This window comes from Talpa europaea, assembly GCF_964194135.1.
Source record: "Talpa europaea genome assembly, chromosome: 10".
Lineage (NCBI taxonomy): Eukaryota > Metazoa > Chordata > Mammalia > Eulipotyphla > Talpidae > Talpa > Talpa europaea.
In genome coordinates this window covers 109,540,066-109,555,144 of record NC_140077.1, presented here as the reverse complement: position 1 = coordinate 109,555,144, position 15,079 = coordinate 109,540,066, and the positions used below count along the sequence as shown (strand labels likewise).

At 37.6% G+C, this 15,079-nt stretch overlaps 1 protein-coding gene across 2 annotated transcripts in view; it reads right to left on the bottom strand.

Annotated features, from left to right (window-relative positions):
- ANAPC10 (anaphase promoting complex subunit 10) overlaps positions 1-14,803 on the bottom strand; it is a gene marked incomplete at both ends in the record, with an annotated part of 39,652 nt that extends 24,849 nt beyond the window's left edge. The window contains 3 exons of one of the 2 annotated variants that reach the window (XM_084245845.1): positions 2,253-2,373; positions 11,960-12,050; positions 14,689-14,803. In XM_084245845.1, the coding sequence (XP_084101971.1) occupies positions 2,253-2,373; positions 11,960-12,050; positions 14,689-14,803 (327 nt within the window). The remainder of the gene's footprint in view (positions 1-2,252; positions 2,374-11,959; positions 12,051-14,688) is intronic. The other variant, XM_084245846.1, reaches the window with a different exon arrangement.
- Between the last annotated feature and the right edge of the window lie 276 nt (positions 14,804-15,079).

The window sequence follows — 15,079 nt, the reverse complement described above, 5'->3', positions numbered from 1 at the left end:
ATATTTAGTATTACTGGTCTCATGAGGTTATGTGGTCACTACACAGAAATATAAACACACTTAGAATAAAATTAAGAGACTACCTAAAAGAGCTCTTATTCTATTGGGTAATGTTTCAGCACTTAAATGATATTATAGAAGCAAAGACTAGATTAAAAGTATTTCATAGTGGGCCAAGTATTATTTAAAGTTTCTCCAATTTGCAACAGGATACAAAACATACATTCAATACATAAATCCAGAAATCATATATGAAGGCATACATATCCCAAAACAGATCAAAAAGTTTGACTAAATATACTCTAGGAAAAACTAGAACAACTAAGACTACAGGAGGTCTTGAATTTATTATTAGGCTATCAGACTAGCAACTAAAGGACAACAGTGACATCTAGTGGACATTTCAAATACATCAATATTATTTGTTTCACATCTCAACCTGGCTGAGGGATCATGTTAACACATCATTAGTTTTAAGCCAAAACAGCCCAACATTGCTACCAAAAGTTTTATCAATCTGAGTGATCCAATCTTTAAATACAAAATGCTCAACCAAAGATAGTAAGTAAACATCTCCAGTAAATATTTAAATCACTCAGTGCTAATCAAATATATCAGATACATAACTAAAAGGGTTAACAATAGTCCCAATATGATCATGATAATAAAAATGTAAAAGATTATGAATGAAAATATCACTGAAGTGAAGAAATTCATGAAAAAATTAATAGCTACTCTATTAACAAAGTTACTGAAGCATGGGTAGTGCGGATTCACCAGTATGTACTATCCAGCACAACCATAAACGTTTCTAGACCAATAGAAGAATACCTTATTTATGACAACTTTTCAAAACCAAACTATTCTCATGAAAATTTATAGTATCATTCTTTAAAGTAAAAGAAGATAAATGTGTAGAAGAAGACCAGGTAGTCATTTCAAATAGTGACGAACTTACCTCAAAGGATGAAAAGATAAAAAATACCCATGGACAGTATCCTTGTCTTTTCTTATTTATAAATCCACAAACAATTTTCACAACAATACTGTACTTACCGAGAAAACCTGAAAATATATGTGATTTCTATTAAGTGTGCTGAGGGACAAAATGTAAATGCAGGAACAAGATCTTAATATAAACACCAAGTCAAATAGGAGTCCAGTCTGAAAACTAGCTGGAAGGCTTTAAAAATTCACAAGTGTATCGAAGATCTTTCAGATTCACTTAACCTAAAATATTTGAATGGTTGAGTTCAATGATTTTTGACAAGAAAAAAAGTGAAGGGCCAGAACTTCACAAGTTCAAAATCACTTAAAATATCTCTGTTATTTATGAATTTGAAGAATAATAAAACTCAGGTCACAAAAGCACTGTCCTAATAGCTTCACAAAGTTATAGAAAGGATAAATTGTGGTATATTCCAATAATGGAATACAACTCAGGAATTAAAAAAAAAAAAAACAAAGGAACAACATGGATAAATCTTCCAAAGTAGGCTGAAAGAAGTCTTCGAGAAAAGTTCCAGAATAGTGTATGATTCTAGAACCCTGCATGATTCCATTTATATGACATTCTAGAACAGGCAAACTTGATTTAAGGAATGAATGAGTGAATGAAATGAGGACAATGACTACTTCTGAGTGTAGAGCAGAGATGGAGATTGACTGGGAAGAGATAGGAAGAAATTTGCTGAGGCATTGGAAATATTCCATATCTTAATAGCAGTTGGGGCTATAAAAAATAGCCCCAAAGCTACGTATTTGTCAAAATGCATTAAAAAATATACTTAATACTTTGTGTAAAAGTTACATAAATTTTACCTTAAAAATGAAACTTAAGCAAATATCCAGTTATCATATATCATGCTGAATTATTTGGGGTGCAGTTTATAGATATCTGCAACTTATTTTGAAATGCATAAAAATATAGATGAATGGAAAGATTGTAATAAAGCAACATCACAAATCAATGACAACTGTACAATCTATGGGGTGAGAATATTGGGGCTCACTACGCAATTCTTTGAACCTTTCTTTATGTCTTAAGACTTCCATAACTTATGTTAGGGTAAAAATAAAAATGACGATCAGAATCAAAAGAAAACTTGAAATAATTTTAAAAAATGTTTTCTCAAATAGCAACAATTTCCCTTTTATATATTAACATTTTAATATGTCTAATCTAATGGCAAATGCGGGTATCACCTAAAAAGAGCTACAGGATTACATATTTTTAAAATTTAAAGACATACCCGAATTTCTTGAAGGTTGTGAAAATTATTTCCTACTCTGACTGAGATCTTGCTTGGAGTATAACTTTCATCAGATTTGTAGTCCGCATAAATACATAATGTCTTCACTGTTGTTTTTCTTCTAAAAGCAATAAAGTAAAAATGATATGTCCTTTATCATATAGAAAATTTATTTCAAGGCATCTAAATCTCATGATTTTTCGAAGTCATCATTAGTTAAAACCAATATCTGAATCAACAATTTCCATTTCCTTCAATTTTAATAATAAAAATGAGGACCATGTAAAATTACAGATGCAGATCTTACCTATATAGACATCTCTTATCTAGAACATGCTCAAGAACCAGATGTAATAAGCAAAGAAAGAATAGCTAAGCCAAAACAGGGCACAAACAAGAATTAGGGATTTCAGACCTCTTCATCTGTATTTTAGACAGAGAAATTCTTCTAACAATTTTGGTTTTCTTTAGTAATTTCCTACCTTAAGACTTGAAAATAATTATAAGAAAATGAGGCCATCAAAGAGAAAAGCATTTTTTTTTAAAGATTTATTTATTCATGCATACAAGAGCTAGGGTACAGGCCAGAGATGCGGGGATGGGCGGGGAGAGGATTCAACCAGAGACAGAGCGGGGGAACAGAACAGGCAGACTGACTGAAATACACTGCTGAGGGGAGCAGCGGGCGAGACAGGAGAGGTCTGCTGCACCATGTGGGCAGCTCCCTGGTTGGCCAGGGATTGAACTCATGCTGCAGAGGCTGCGGACCGCTTCATAGTGCGGTGCTCAACCCCTCGCACCACCAGGGAGGCCCGAGAAAAGCATTTTTAAATAGAAAGCATAATCTATTACTGAATTCAGGAAGTAAAATTCTACTGCTTATAAAATATACGTATCTTAGAAAAATACACATATCAAAGACTATTACTTAACAGAAATTAATCTCAGAAAAAAACACAAGTGGCCAGAAATCATGAAAAGATATTCAGTCTCTAATAATCAAGAATATAGAAGTTAAAACAGTATTCTATTATATGCAAAAATATTTAAATGACTGATGTATTTAGATTTGACTAGAAAAAGTCCTCCCATAGCTTATAAGTAAGTACACAGCCTTCAATCCACCAATTAAACTTCTAAGAGTGAATTAAAAGGCAACAGCAAAACACATACACAAAAATAGATATTGAAAGGTGTTTATTGTACTGACATTAAATTACTGAAGTTATAAAAAAATCCTAAAAGGAAATTAAATTATATCCATTCAATGAAATACTAGACAACCATATGAAATAACCACACAGACACATTGCTACAAAAACAAATTACAACAGTATATACAAAAGAACTGCATTTTTTGAGAAAAAATGTAATTGTATTATTTTTTATTGAGATAATGCTGACTTACAACACTGTATATGATTTAGAAGTACAGATTTACACCACTTCAGCTATATTACCACACCACACCTATCACTAATGCCTCCATAATCTTCTATCTTATTCCATTGGGTCTCCTCCCCGCTACCAAAAAAATTTTAAGGCATATAAACCTACATATGTGAATAGAAAAAGGCTTATTACGTGGAATCATACAAAAATTGCAAAAAGTTACTATTTGGATGGGGTGAAACTATGGGAGGTCTTTATTTCTATTTTTTCTCCTTTGTGATTTCTATGTTTTCTAAATCATTTTCACAATAAGCATGTGTTATTTTGGTAATCAGAAAAAAAAAAACAGAATTTTAAACATCAACCAAGGAAATCCTTAAGAAGTCTATTTAAGCAGGGTTTAAAAGTTAAGTTCTGGTATAAAATGGCAGTAACTTAGTAACAATCAGCTCCTTGAACATAAGCAGTCTATGTCAAAAGTCAGTCTATGAAAACAGCAGGGGATCTATAGCTCTTAGTGAGGGAACCAAACCTCCCAGCCCAAGCTATTCATCAGAAAGAAATGGGGATAGTTAAGGACTTTTCCTCCAGTAATGAAGACAGATCTAGATGTAAAATGCTAAATGCCCACAATCTGCTGACAGGATAAATACCATTGCCAGATTTTCAAAAGAGGCCAGAGGTATCAACCTGACATCTATCTTTCTGCTGGGTCAGGAGGAGACTAGAAGAAGCAAAAGGAGGGGAAATTTTGAAGTGCAAACAAAAGCTCTTTTCCAAGATGAGCAGTGAAAGGTCTTTCTTAAAACAGGAAGAGTAAAGATTATGAAGATTACCCTTAAGGACTTTTTTTTTTAACAAAAACAGATCAAAAAGGAACAAGACTTCTGCTTAGAAAATTTTATTTCTGAATTATGAAATTTAGGATAATTTAGTCATGATGTTATAGGACAGGGAGAGGGGCTGGGGACCACCCTGTTACAATGAGACCTGTAAAATAATCAGGGTCAGGTCAGAAGGGCAAATAATAGAAACAAGTGGTGATTATAAAAACAATAGCAACAGTGACAAATAACAAGTGAATTTGTGCCCAGAAGTTAGGCTTTCTATGTATCATCTTATTTACTCCTCAACCCTGAGAGACATACTATTATCTATTATCACCTCCATTTTACTGATTTTTAAAACTCACTAACCTTGAGGATGGCAGCAAAGCTTCAAAAAGCTAAAAGGTGGACAAGTCCAAACTCAAATGTGTGTCTGTCTACCTTACAGGCCATTAACCGCTATCTCTTTCCTGTTAATGGTACTCAGTTTAACAGTCATTGACATCAATTTATAGTCTTATGTAGGTGTTCATAGTTCTTTATATTTCACCTGCACCACAGAAACCTATCCGAAAGTTCTTATTTCGCTGTAATTTTTGCTATAAGCATAGTTTCATTAGATTTGCAAAGGAAACTGTGACTTTATCAGAAATTTTTAATTTTAAAAGGCATCTGGAAAGCTGTTTAAAATTATCAATCTTATCTCATAGTGAATGTAAAATACAGTATTACATAGAACATCATGCTGCTTGTCAAATGTGGGAAGATCAAATGCACAGATGATGAAGACAGTGCCAGCTATTCAATTTGCTCAAATCATCATTTATAACCATAATCACCCTATACTGAAGGCTTACTACATGCCAGGCATCACCTAAATGCTTAGGGTAGGTAATTGCAGGAAGAGAGACAGGTAACATTTCCATTTCTGTTGACATCAGTAACACTCACGATCTATCCTAACCCCTCACCTACTACTCAGCAAGAACAAATGTTCACCTTGTTTCTTATGCCCCAGATTGAACAGGGGCAGGCTCTACCTGAGCACTTTTCTAACTGATAAACCCTATTTACTTCTAGGGTCCAACACTGGAAACAGATTGACAGCAGATATAAGGCCTTTTGTTGAACATCAGCTCTGTCAGTTTTGTAAGGGTGATATTTTGGTCTCACCTCCTGACTCCTGAATAACTTCTCAACTGATCCGGAGCTCATGAAATTGCAACATCAGTAACAGCTACTCTCAGCCGCCTACCTAGCAGCCCCTTTTCTGTTCTTTCTTCGTAATATTCAGCTAAAAGACTATTTCCCGGCTTTCCTTAAAGCCAAGTATAACCAGGTGATTAAGTTACAGTCTATAAGATTTAAACCAAATGACTCTGACATAAAGAAAAAAAAATTTAAAGGAAGACACATATGATCCAGGTAGTTCACTTCTGGGTATTTATCCAAAGAAGACAGAAACACTAACTCAAGAAGCTACCTGCACTCTCATGTTCATTGCAGCATTAATTACAATAGTCAAGATGTGGAAACAACCTTAAGGGCTATCAGTGGATGAGTAGCTAAAGATGTGGTGTATACACAATGGACTACTACCCACCTATAAAAATGATGAACTCTTACTATTTGCAACAACATGGATAGCCCTTGAGGGTAGATTCTGCTAAATGCAGTAAGTCAAGTGGTGAAAGACAAATACCCCATGATTTTTACTAATGTGGAAAATAAAGGAAGCAAATAAAACAAAAACAAAGCTCTTCTGCCCGCCTGTGACTATGCAGGTGCCTCTCTTTCCCCTTTTCCTAATAAACCTGTCCTTTTAAAATGTAAAAAGAAACCCAATACAAACTTTTACACTATAAGATCAAAACAGTGGCTCCCAAAAGAGGGGGGAGAGGAGGGGATGAATGAGGGGGTCAAGTGTATGGTGGTGGCTGGTGGGTCTTTACAGTTGTGGGTACAAAAGGCTGTACACCTGAAAACTCTATGTTATAAAGCCCCTAGAATGTTGCTGGACCCTAGAATGAAACCGGGTTTACCAGCTATAAAAGTAGGCCAGGTAGAGCCCGCCCCTATTAAAAGTATCAATGTTTACATTTCCCACCCATTCCTTACAGCTGCCTGCAGACTGCAAGGAGTGGACACCATGGGTGGAACCCCAGTAGACATCGTGGATCATGAGGCAAGCTTGAGGGTAGAATCCATGAGTTAAGAATGGTGGAATGGAAAGAGGAGGAGTCTGGCACCACAGGCACCTCAGGGCTGCGCAACCCTCCTGGACTGCCATGTGGCAAAAAGAGCATCTCCCACCATGTTTAAAATACTGTTCACAGAAGCTCTGTCACTGAAGGTTCTCATTCCTGTTCAACACAGATCATGCCTACAATACCCATAAAGGCCCTGAGGATGCCTCGTCTATACATTCAGTCGAGCCAAGAGCCAGAACTTGACTTAGGTCTGTACATTAAAGAGTAACTACTGGGCCTCCCCAGTGGCGCAGCGGTTGAGCGCTGGGTTGTGAAGCTACCCGCGGCCTCTGCGGCACCGGTTCGATCCCCAGCTGCTCCCCGGCCACCGGAGGAGGGTCCCACATGGCGCGCAGACCTCTCCTGCCGCCCGCTGCTCCCCTCAGCAGTGTACTTCGGTCCTTCTGCCTGCTCTGCTCCCTGCTCTGGCTCTGGTGAATTCTCTCACCCTCCTGCGCTTCTGACTGTACCCAGTGCTTGTATAAATAAATAAATGTTTAAAAAAAAAAAAAAAGAGTAACTACTAACCCCTGGGGCACAAGATTTTAAAACCTAAAAACAAAGCCATTACAAAATACTGTTGTTTATCATTTTCTGTTAACCTGGTGGATAATTACTACCAACAAAGAAATAAAAGAAGCAAAGAGCCCACGTGCTCGCCGAGGTCAGAAAGCATGCAAATGATTTCTATTTATGAATGACAACCCGGCTCTTCGCTCCTGGTACAATGGTGGAAAATGTCCTCTTATGTGTGTTTATTTCTAGACAGTGTTATCAGGAAGCTAAAAGGAAAGTTCTCCCTGAAGACCAAGGCAACAAAGACCATGTTGTAACAGGACCTCTGAGACCTTCAAATCTTTCAGTAGTTATAGTTAAAAACAAGAGCAAAACATGAAGAGTCAGGTCTGCCCACGAAGGAGTCACTGTTACGGCCTCACGCTCCTGCCACAACCAAGCAGCACAGCAGACAAACCGGCGAAACGCGGCTGCACACAGTGAACTAAAGGCAGCACAGGCCTGGGAGTCCTGAAAGGACACAAGCAGGCAAGCCCTGTTAGCGGCGGGCTTCCTGACTAAAGGCCACCTCTGGACAACGCTGTGGAGAGAAAAGCTTAACAGAATCTCACAGTCTTGCCGAGCTGAGGAAGGAGCTTGTATTGCCACCATCCCAGACAGGGTAGGTTCGTCATCGGTTCAAGCAGCCTCTTTGTTGTCTGAGGTGTTCTTATGATGGTCTCCATTGTACTCTGCCGCACTCCACCGCCGCTCCACACCACTCCGCACCACCCTTTCTGGGCTCTCTGGTGTTCTCTTGTGGTGTCCCCGCTGTCTCTGCTTCTCTGCTGCTTCTACCACTGCTACTCTCGTTCTGTTGCTCTACTGGCGTCCCCGTGACGCCGCCCTTATAAGCCCACTCTCAGCCCAGGTGCGCCCACCTATGCATGCCCACCCCCTACTCCAGGTGATTGCAGAGGTCCATCATTAATGCTAATGGAGGGAGGGTGGAAAATCCTGATAATTTTAATTTACCCTACAGAGCTACACTGTAGGGCCACTGAGAAAACTCCAGAAATCTGCACGGAGGCCTCTCAAGTCTGACTGAAAGCCACTCTGCACACAAGGTGAAAATCCACAAGGACATGCAAAGAGCAGTTGCAGGGAAAGAACAATTCCTGGGAAGCAGAAGCCAAACAATCCCCAGGTGACACAAAGCTGGGAACAGAGTTCCCAACCACCAAAGTGGACAGTTCTTTAATATCCCGACATCTACGTGTGACCCTGGCAGGGGAAGCCTCAGTTCCCCGTGAGACATTATCTTTAAGAGTGATCTGGGCCCTCATGGGGGCCTCAAGGCTTTTTCAGGGGAAAAGCCAGGTCAAAACTATTTTCCTAATAATACTGAAGTGCCATTTGCCTTTTCCAGATCACTCTCATGAATACACAGTGGAGTTCCCAGACGCTCCGGGACATGGGATGTTGTAAAAGTTTAATGAAGACGCCTAAGTGAGAGTCTAGCTATCGTCTCTTAAGTCAGGCAGTAGAGAGTCATAAGAAAAGTAAAACAAAAACACTTCTCATTGTTTTGAAAGATACACTTATTTTTCATTAAAACTGTTGTTTATATTAACATGTAACAGGCTAAAAAATGGTATTCATTTTTAGATAAGTACAATTCCTCAATTATAATTACTAATATGGTAAATAATAAGAGATATAAACTGTAAACAAAAGCTCTTTGGAATCTTTAATGAAAGTTTAAAGTAGTACTGAAACCAAAAAGTTGGAGAACTGCTGCCCTAGAACAGGTATCAGCAAACCACAGCTCACAAAGTGTGGCCCTTCATTTATTTTTGTAAATGAAATTGTAGGGTAAGGAAAAAGTATCAGGCTTTTCTGCCCTCCTGCCATTAGAATAGTCGAGAAAACCCTGTGGTCCTGAATGCATGCCTGATGGCATGCACATGAAGTGGGTGCACCTGGGCCGAGAGACTGAGTTTATAAGGGTGGCATCATGGGGATGCCAGCAGAAGCCAAGAACGAACGGAAGCAGGAGAGCAGAGAAGCAGAGAGAACATGAGAGAAGGCTGGAGAGCCCAGATAGAGTGAAGACTTGCTGGGGACTGGAAGGCCTGCCAGCCTCCTGACCCCCCAGCACCCCTGCCTGCCATGTGCCTGGTAAATCTAAATAAAAACCTGCAAAAGCCACTGAGGGCTCCAGGACTCACTCATCCTTTATCCTTTACCCTGTCTGCTGGATCGGAAAACCTGCACTGTGCCCATTCCTGCCCCTTACAGAAGGCTTCTTCAAACAAAGCAACATCTTCTACATACTGTCCATAGCTGTTTTTATATTAGAGTGGCAAAGTTGAAAGGCTGCATGAGTCTAATACATGGTTTGCAAAACTAAAATATTTACTATGTATATATTACTACAAAAAGTCCACTGATCCTTCCCTAGAGTAAAGGTTACGCAAGATCCAACATAAAAAGATTTTAAAAATCAAGCCTCAAAAAGAGCAAGCTGATAATCTTAAGTGACTTAACTGCTGGAACAAAATATAATCCTCTTAAAAATATCCAGCAGCAGCCAAGTAAAATTTACCATATGCGGTACCCAATCAAAAATTATGAGACAAAGAATCAGAATTTAGATATTTCATATTTTAAATTATACTGATATTCTAATACTTAAAGTATTGCACAAAGAAGTACCATAAACATACAGCAAAGTAAAGAATTTTAATGAGTGTTAAATTTAATTTGAACTTTAATAATACAGACTCCTACATCCACAGGGCTAAAGGCAAACTGAGCAGGTCATGTGACCTAACGACACTCTATATGACATTTATACCCAGGTGCAACATTTTCCTGACAGTAACTCATACTTTATCTTTGATTGGTCCTAATTTTTGACAATTTTCCTTATACTAAGTTATACTAAATAACTCCAAGTTAGTCTCTATAACTTGCATTCTTTTGGAGGAACTTTTTTTCTTTTGAGGTCACACGAAGAAATGTAATCCTCCACTATGCAGAAATCCTTCAGATTATGTAAAGGAAGCTACCATATCCCCCAAAGTCTTCAGTAGACCACATGGTCTCATTTTTTAATTATGTGGTTTAGGTTCAATTCTCTCAACAGTCTTTCTTCTGAGCACACTCTATTTTCTTTATCCGTGTCAGAGGGGGAAAACTAAATGGAACAGGACACAGCAGGAGGATTTCTTAGATACCCTAAAATCTAATTAGCTCTTAGAGCAGTCACATCCCACCGTTAACTAGGATTAGCTTACCAGCAGCTAAAACTACTACCTTTCACACTTCTTGCTTGTCCTCCTTTCAAGCTTAACAGTTTTTTGGATGCAGATTAAATACAGAATTATAGCTTAATACTCTATTTCACTTATTTCAGATATAACAGTACATTATCCATTGATACAGGAACTAGTCTCTAAAAACATTTTGATTTTAGAAACCATTTTAAGAAATACAAAAAAAAAAAAAAAGCCCTTTTAGGAAGAACCTCAGGGCTTCCCTTTTCTTTTTTTTTAAAGATTTATTTATTTATGCATACAAGAACTGGGGTACAGGCCAGAGGTGGGGGGTGGGTGAGAGGATTCACCAGAGACAGAGTGAGGAACAGAACAGGCAGACTGACTGAAATACACTGCTGAGGGGAGCAGCGGGCGAGACAGGAGAGGTCTGCTGCACCACGTGGGCGGCTCCCTGGCCGGCCAGGGATCAAACTCATGCTGCAGTGGCTGCGGATAGCTTCAAAGGCTGCGTCTTAACCCCTTGTGCCACCAGGGAGGCCCCAGCTTCCCCTTTCTAAACAATTTATTCCTGATGTCATTAGTGGGGACAGAGCAAGACAGGCACCTGTATAGCCACAGAATATGGGGGGTCTGTTCAGTGTAGAGTGGCTACCTGGGGCGGGCAGGAGCCAGTGCAGGATGTCAGACTGTGCAGCGTGAGCAGCAGGAGAGCAGGTGAAGAGGAGAGCAACAGGTGAGGGGCGTGAGAGCCTGAGTGGAGCAGCAGTCACCCACACCGTAAGGTAGCCGATCATGGAGTGTCAGAGCCCAAAGGTGTAAAGAGAGGATCCACACCATGGAATGAGGTTCTGAGCCCAGAAAGGAAAGAAAGGTGGCCTGACATGCACATCAGAGCCCAGGGCGGCTGAGGAGAACACGGGGGAGTAACTGATAGCAAGTGTCACAGGTGAGGCCAGGAGAAGAGCCGATGTACAAGTTGGGAGAGGCAAAGAAGTGAAATGACAGCACAGGGCAGGTGCAGAGGCTCGTGAAAGGGCATCTGGATGAGGAGGGAGCCAATGAAAACAATGGAAGCCTGATTACATACAGGGTGCTTAATGAAACAAATATATTACTGAAGGATAGGAGAACCAGGTTTTCATCATTGAACAAAGGACTGACAATAGAAAACTAGAATAAACACTGTTATTGGACAATAACACTCCATTAGCACTCCAGGGCTACTTAAGGCCTAAAGGAACTGTGCAAGATACCATAAAGAATTAGTAAAGGGTAAGATATAGTAAATTCATAACATTTCCAATATAGTTGAACAGGAAAAAAAAGACTCCCAATGGCTCATGAAAAGCAGAGTTCAGTGCATTCCACTATAATTTCTGTATTTCTTTAAATTTGAGCTAACAAAGAGATTTCTTTGTCCACTTTTTTTCAAAAAACTGAAAAAATTTTAAATGTATTACCTGAATTGGATATTCACTAAATGAGGCTGGGAGCCATCTGATTGCCAATAAGTTTCTAAATTGTCATCTCGTAATTGATCCACTCCAAATCCTGAAAACACCACAAGCGACAATAAAGTCTCATGAGAAAAAAAAAAAAAGAGCTATATATTTAAAACATAAAATTACCATACACATTTATGCAGAATGTCTAATAAGCAGGACAGCCAGAACTGTGAAATTTAAATAACCAGAATTCTTCTATGCTCTTAACCAGACCTCAACTCTTTGAAGTATATACAAAAGCTTATAACAGGACCAAGCTTTCTTGGTTGTTGGATTTACTTTTTAAAGAACATTTTCTAAGACATACTTTACAGTCACTATGCATTCAAACCTAATTTCTTATACTTTCTATGACACTGATAAGAATATCCCCATGTCCTGCAAAACCGTCCCAATAGAAAATAGATTTAATAAGGTCAATATGCCATATTTATTGTGACAAGAAAAAGAACATCTTAGAAATATTTTCAAGTTACATACATTTTGAAACCAAATGTTTTTTCTGATTAACATTCAGACTAATCAAAAATTAAATTTACCCCAAATCCTATATCATCCTGCTATTCTAGATAACTGAAGTAAAACTATCCTGTGCTGCTTTTTAGTAATTAAAAGCCACAATGATTCATACTAATTACAGAAATAATTCAATGGTGAAATATAGATTCCAAAAATTTAAGAGAAAAATAGCTTTAATTTTTTTGAGGAGAAGGGTAATTTTAAAAATCATTTATTTCTGCTCCTTTCATAATAGTTTAAATTTTTTGACTGAGTGCTATATTCATTACAGATTAAATTCAAAAGGTACAAAAAAGGACATGGTTGAAAGTCTCTATCCCCCCTCCCCACAATCTAGTTCCTATCTCCAATATACTCAATTATATTACCAGTTTCTCACATACCCTTTAATAGACAAAGTACATATTGTCTCTTTACCCTCTCTCTTTACCCAAATGATAGCATAATACCTGGTTCTACCTTTGTGCTTTTTTTTTCACTTAGCATATCTGGAAAATTATTCTGTATCAATAAATGAATAATAGTAGTAAGTAGCAAACACTGACATCACATTTATCGTGTGCAGGCAGTGATCATCTAGTAAGTCATTAAATACTCAGTTAACCTAAACAGTTTCCATGTTTTTAAAGGTTACATAATCTCCCATTGTCTGAAAATATAATCATTTAACCAAAGCCTTGTGGGACATTTGTTTCTAATGTTTTCTTATTACAAGCAATACTGCAATAAACATCTACTATCTTTAAGAACATGTTAGTATTTCTGCAGAATATATTTCTAGGATTAGAATCCTGGGTTATTTGATTTTTAATTTGATAAAACACTGCCAATTTCTCCTCTAAAATGCTTCTTTACCAATAATGAATTTAATCCCTCTATATGGCTAATAAAAATTGAGATGTTATGAAACCTTTACATTCAATTTTGAATACTTAGTACAAATTTCCATTGGTCTTAGAGACCAATTTGATATAATGTAGGAAATTTCTACAGAAGAACGTGAATACTGGCAGACAAGGATCATTGGAACCACTTTGGAAGCTGCTACCACAACCTGAGTGTCCATTAACTCATGAACAGATAAATAAACTGTGGCACATCTACTTACACAATGGAACAGTAATAAAAAATATAAAGGAACTACTGATATATATAACAGCATAGAAAAATCACAACTGCATTATGCTAAGTGGAAGAAGCCAGATCTAAAAAGCACATACATGATTACATCTGGCATTCTGAGGGGAAAAAAACAAAAGGAACACAAAAAAGATCAGAGATTGTCAGGGGCTTAGGAGGGGAACAGAAAATTGCTCACAAAGGAGCAGGAAGTGATTTTTTGGATGATGGAAATAGCCAATATTTAAGATGACATTGCTTACATAACAGTATGTGTTTGTTAAAATTCATAGAAATGTGCACCTAAAATGGATGAGTTTTATTGTAAGTGAATTATACCTCAATAAATCATTCATCAAAAAAAAAAAAAGAATTTTAAGGGGAAACAGAATGGGCTTGGTTGGAAAAACAGCTATAGGAGCCTTAATAAAAGTTGCTAAAAGGAAAATAATTTCTAAATCTCTAACATTATATAAAGATCTTCAAAATAAAAATTTTCTCTAAGTTGGAGACTGCAGATGGAAAATTCCCCTTAAGTTATAGATGAAACAAATAAAAAAGACACACATGTATCCAGCCATATCCGAGCAAAAGTCCTGAATTCTAAAAATAAGTGAAAAAGGCTTAAATGCTGCCAGAAAGAACAAGTTACTAGGGGGGTTAGGGACTTGGGAAGGAAGGGGGGCCAGACAGGCATAGCCCTTCATATCTACAACATGACAAAAGAAAAAACTAGGAGTAAAATAAAGTTATTTAGGGATACTAGTCACTCAAAAAATATACCACCCATTTATCCAATCTAGAGAAACAGCAACAAACACTAACCAAATAACAGCAGAAATAGGGGAGGACAGAGAACTCTTGTAACCTATGACCAAGTTACTTTGAAGTGATTATTAGTAAAGCACTTGGGAAGATATAAAATGAATGAAAATCCCATTAAATTTATCATTAAAATAAATAAAAAGAATATTAGTCAATCTAGTATACAGGAAAATTGTAGTAGTTATTATAAACAGCTCTCATTTTTTTGTTTTGTGTTTTACCTGGTTTACAAGATGAGAGTGACCAAACAGCTTGTGACCCAATTTCTCGTACTGTTCCAGTTCTTTCCAGCTGCTTAGGATCAGCACCAGGAGGTGTCTTGTTTGGTGTGGTCATTTTTTAAACAGTCTATGTAGAAAAAAAGAAAGTGCATGTTATACCAGGACCTGAGCATCTTTCTACAAAAAGTAAAAATAAAAATAACAGAATGCATCATTCAAATACCCTTTATATTAACCTATTTCTTAACTGCAGTTAACATACTTCAATCACCATAAAAAATATTGGGAATTCCGCTTTTGTTTCTAAAATATATTATGCCTTACAATATGTGCAGAGCAGCAGAGTATAGTAGTGAAAAGGGCAGAGGATCAGGATTTCAGCTTCAGCCTC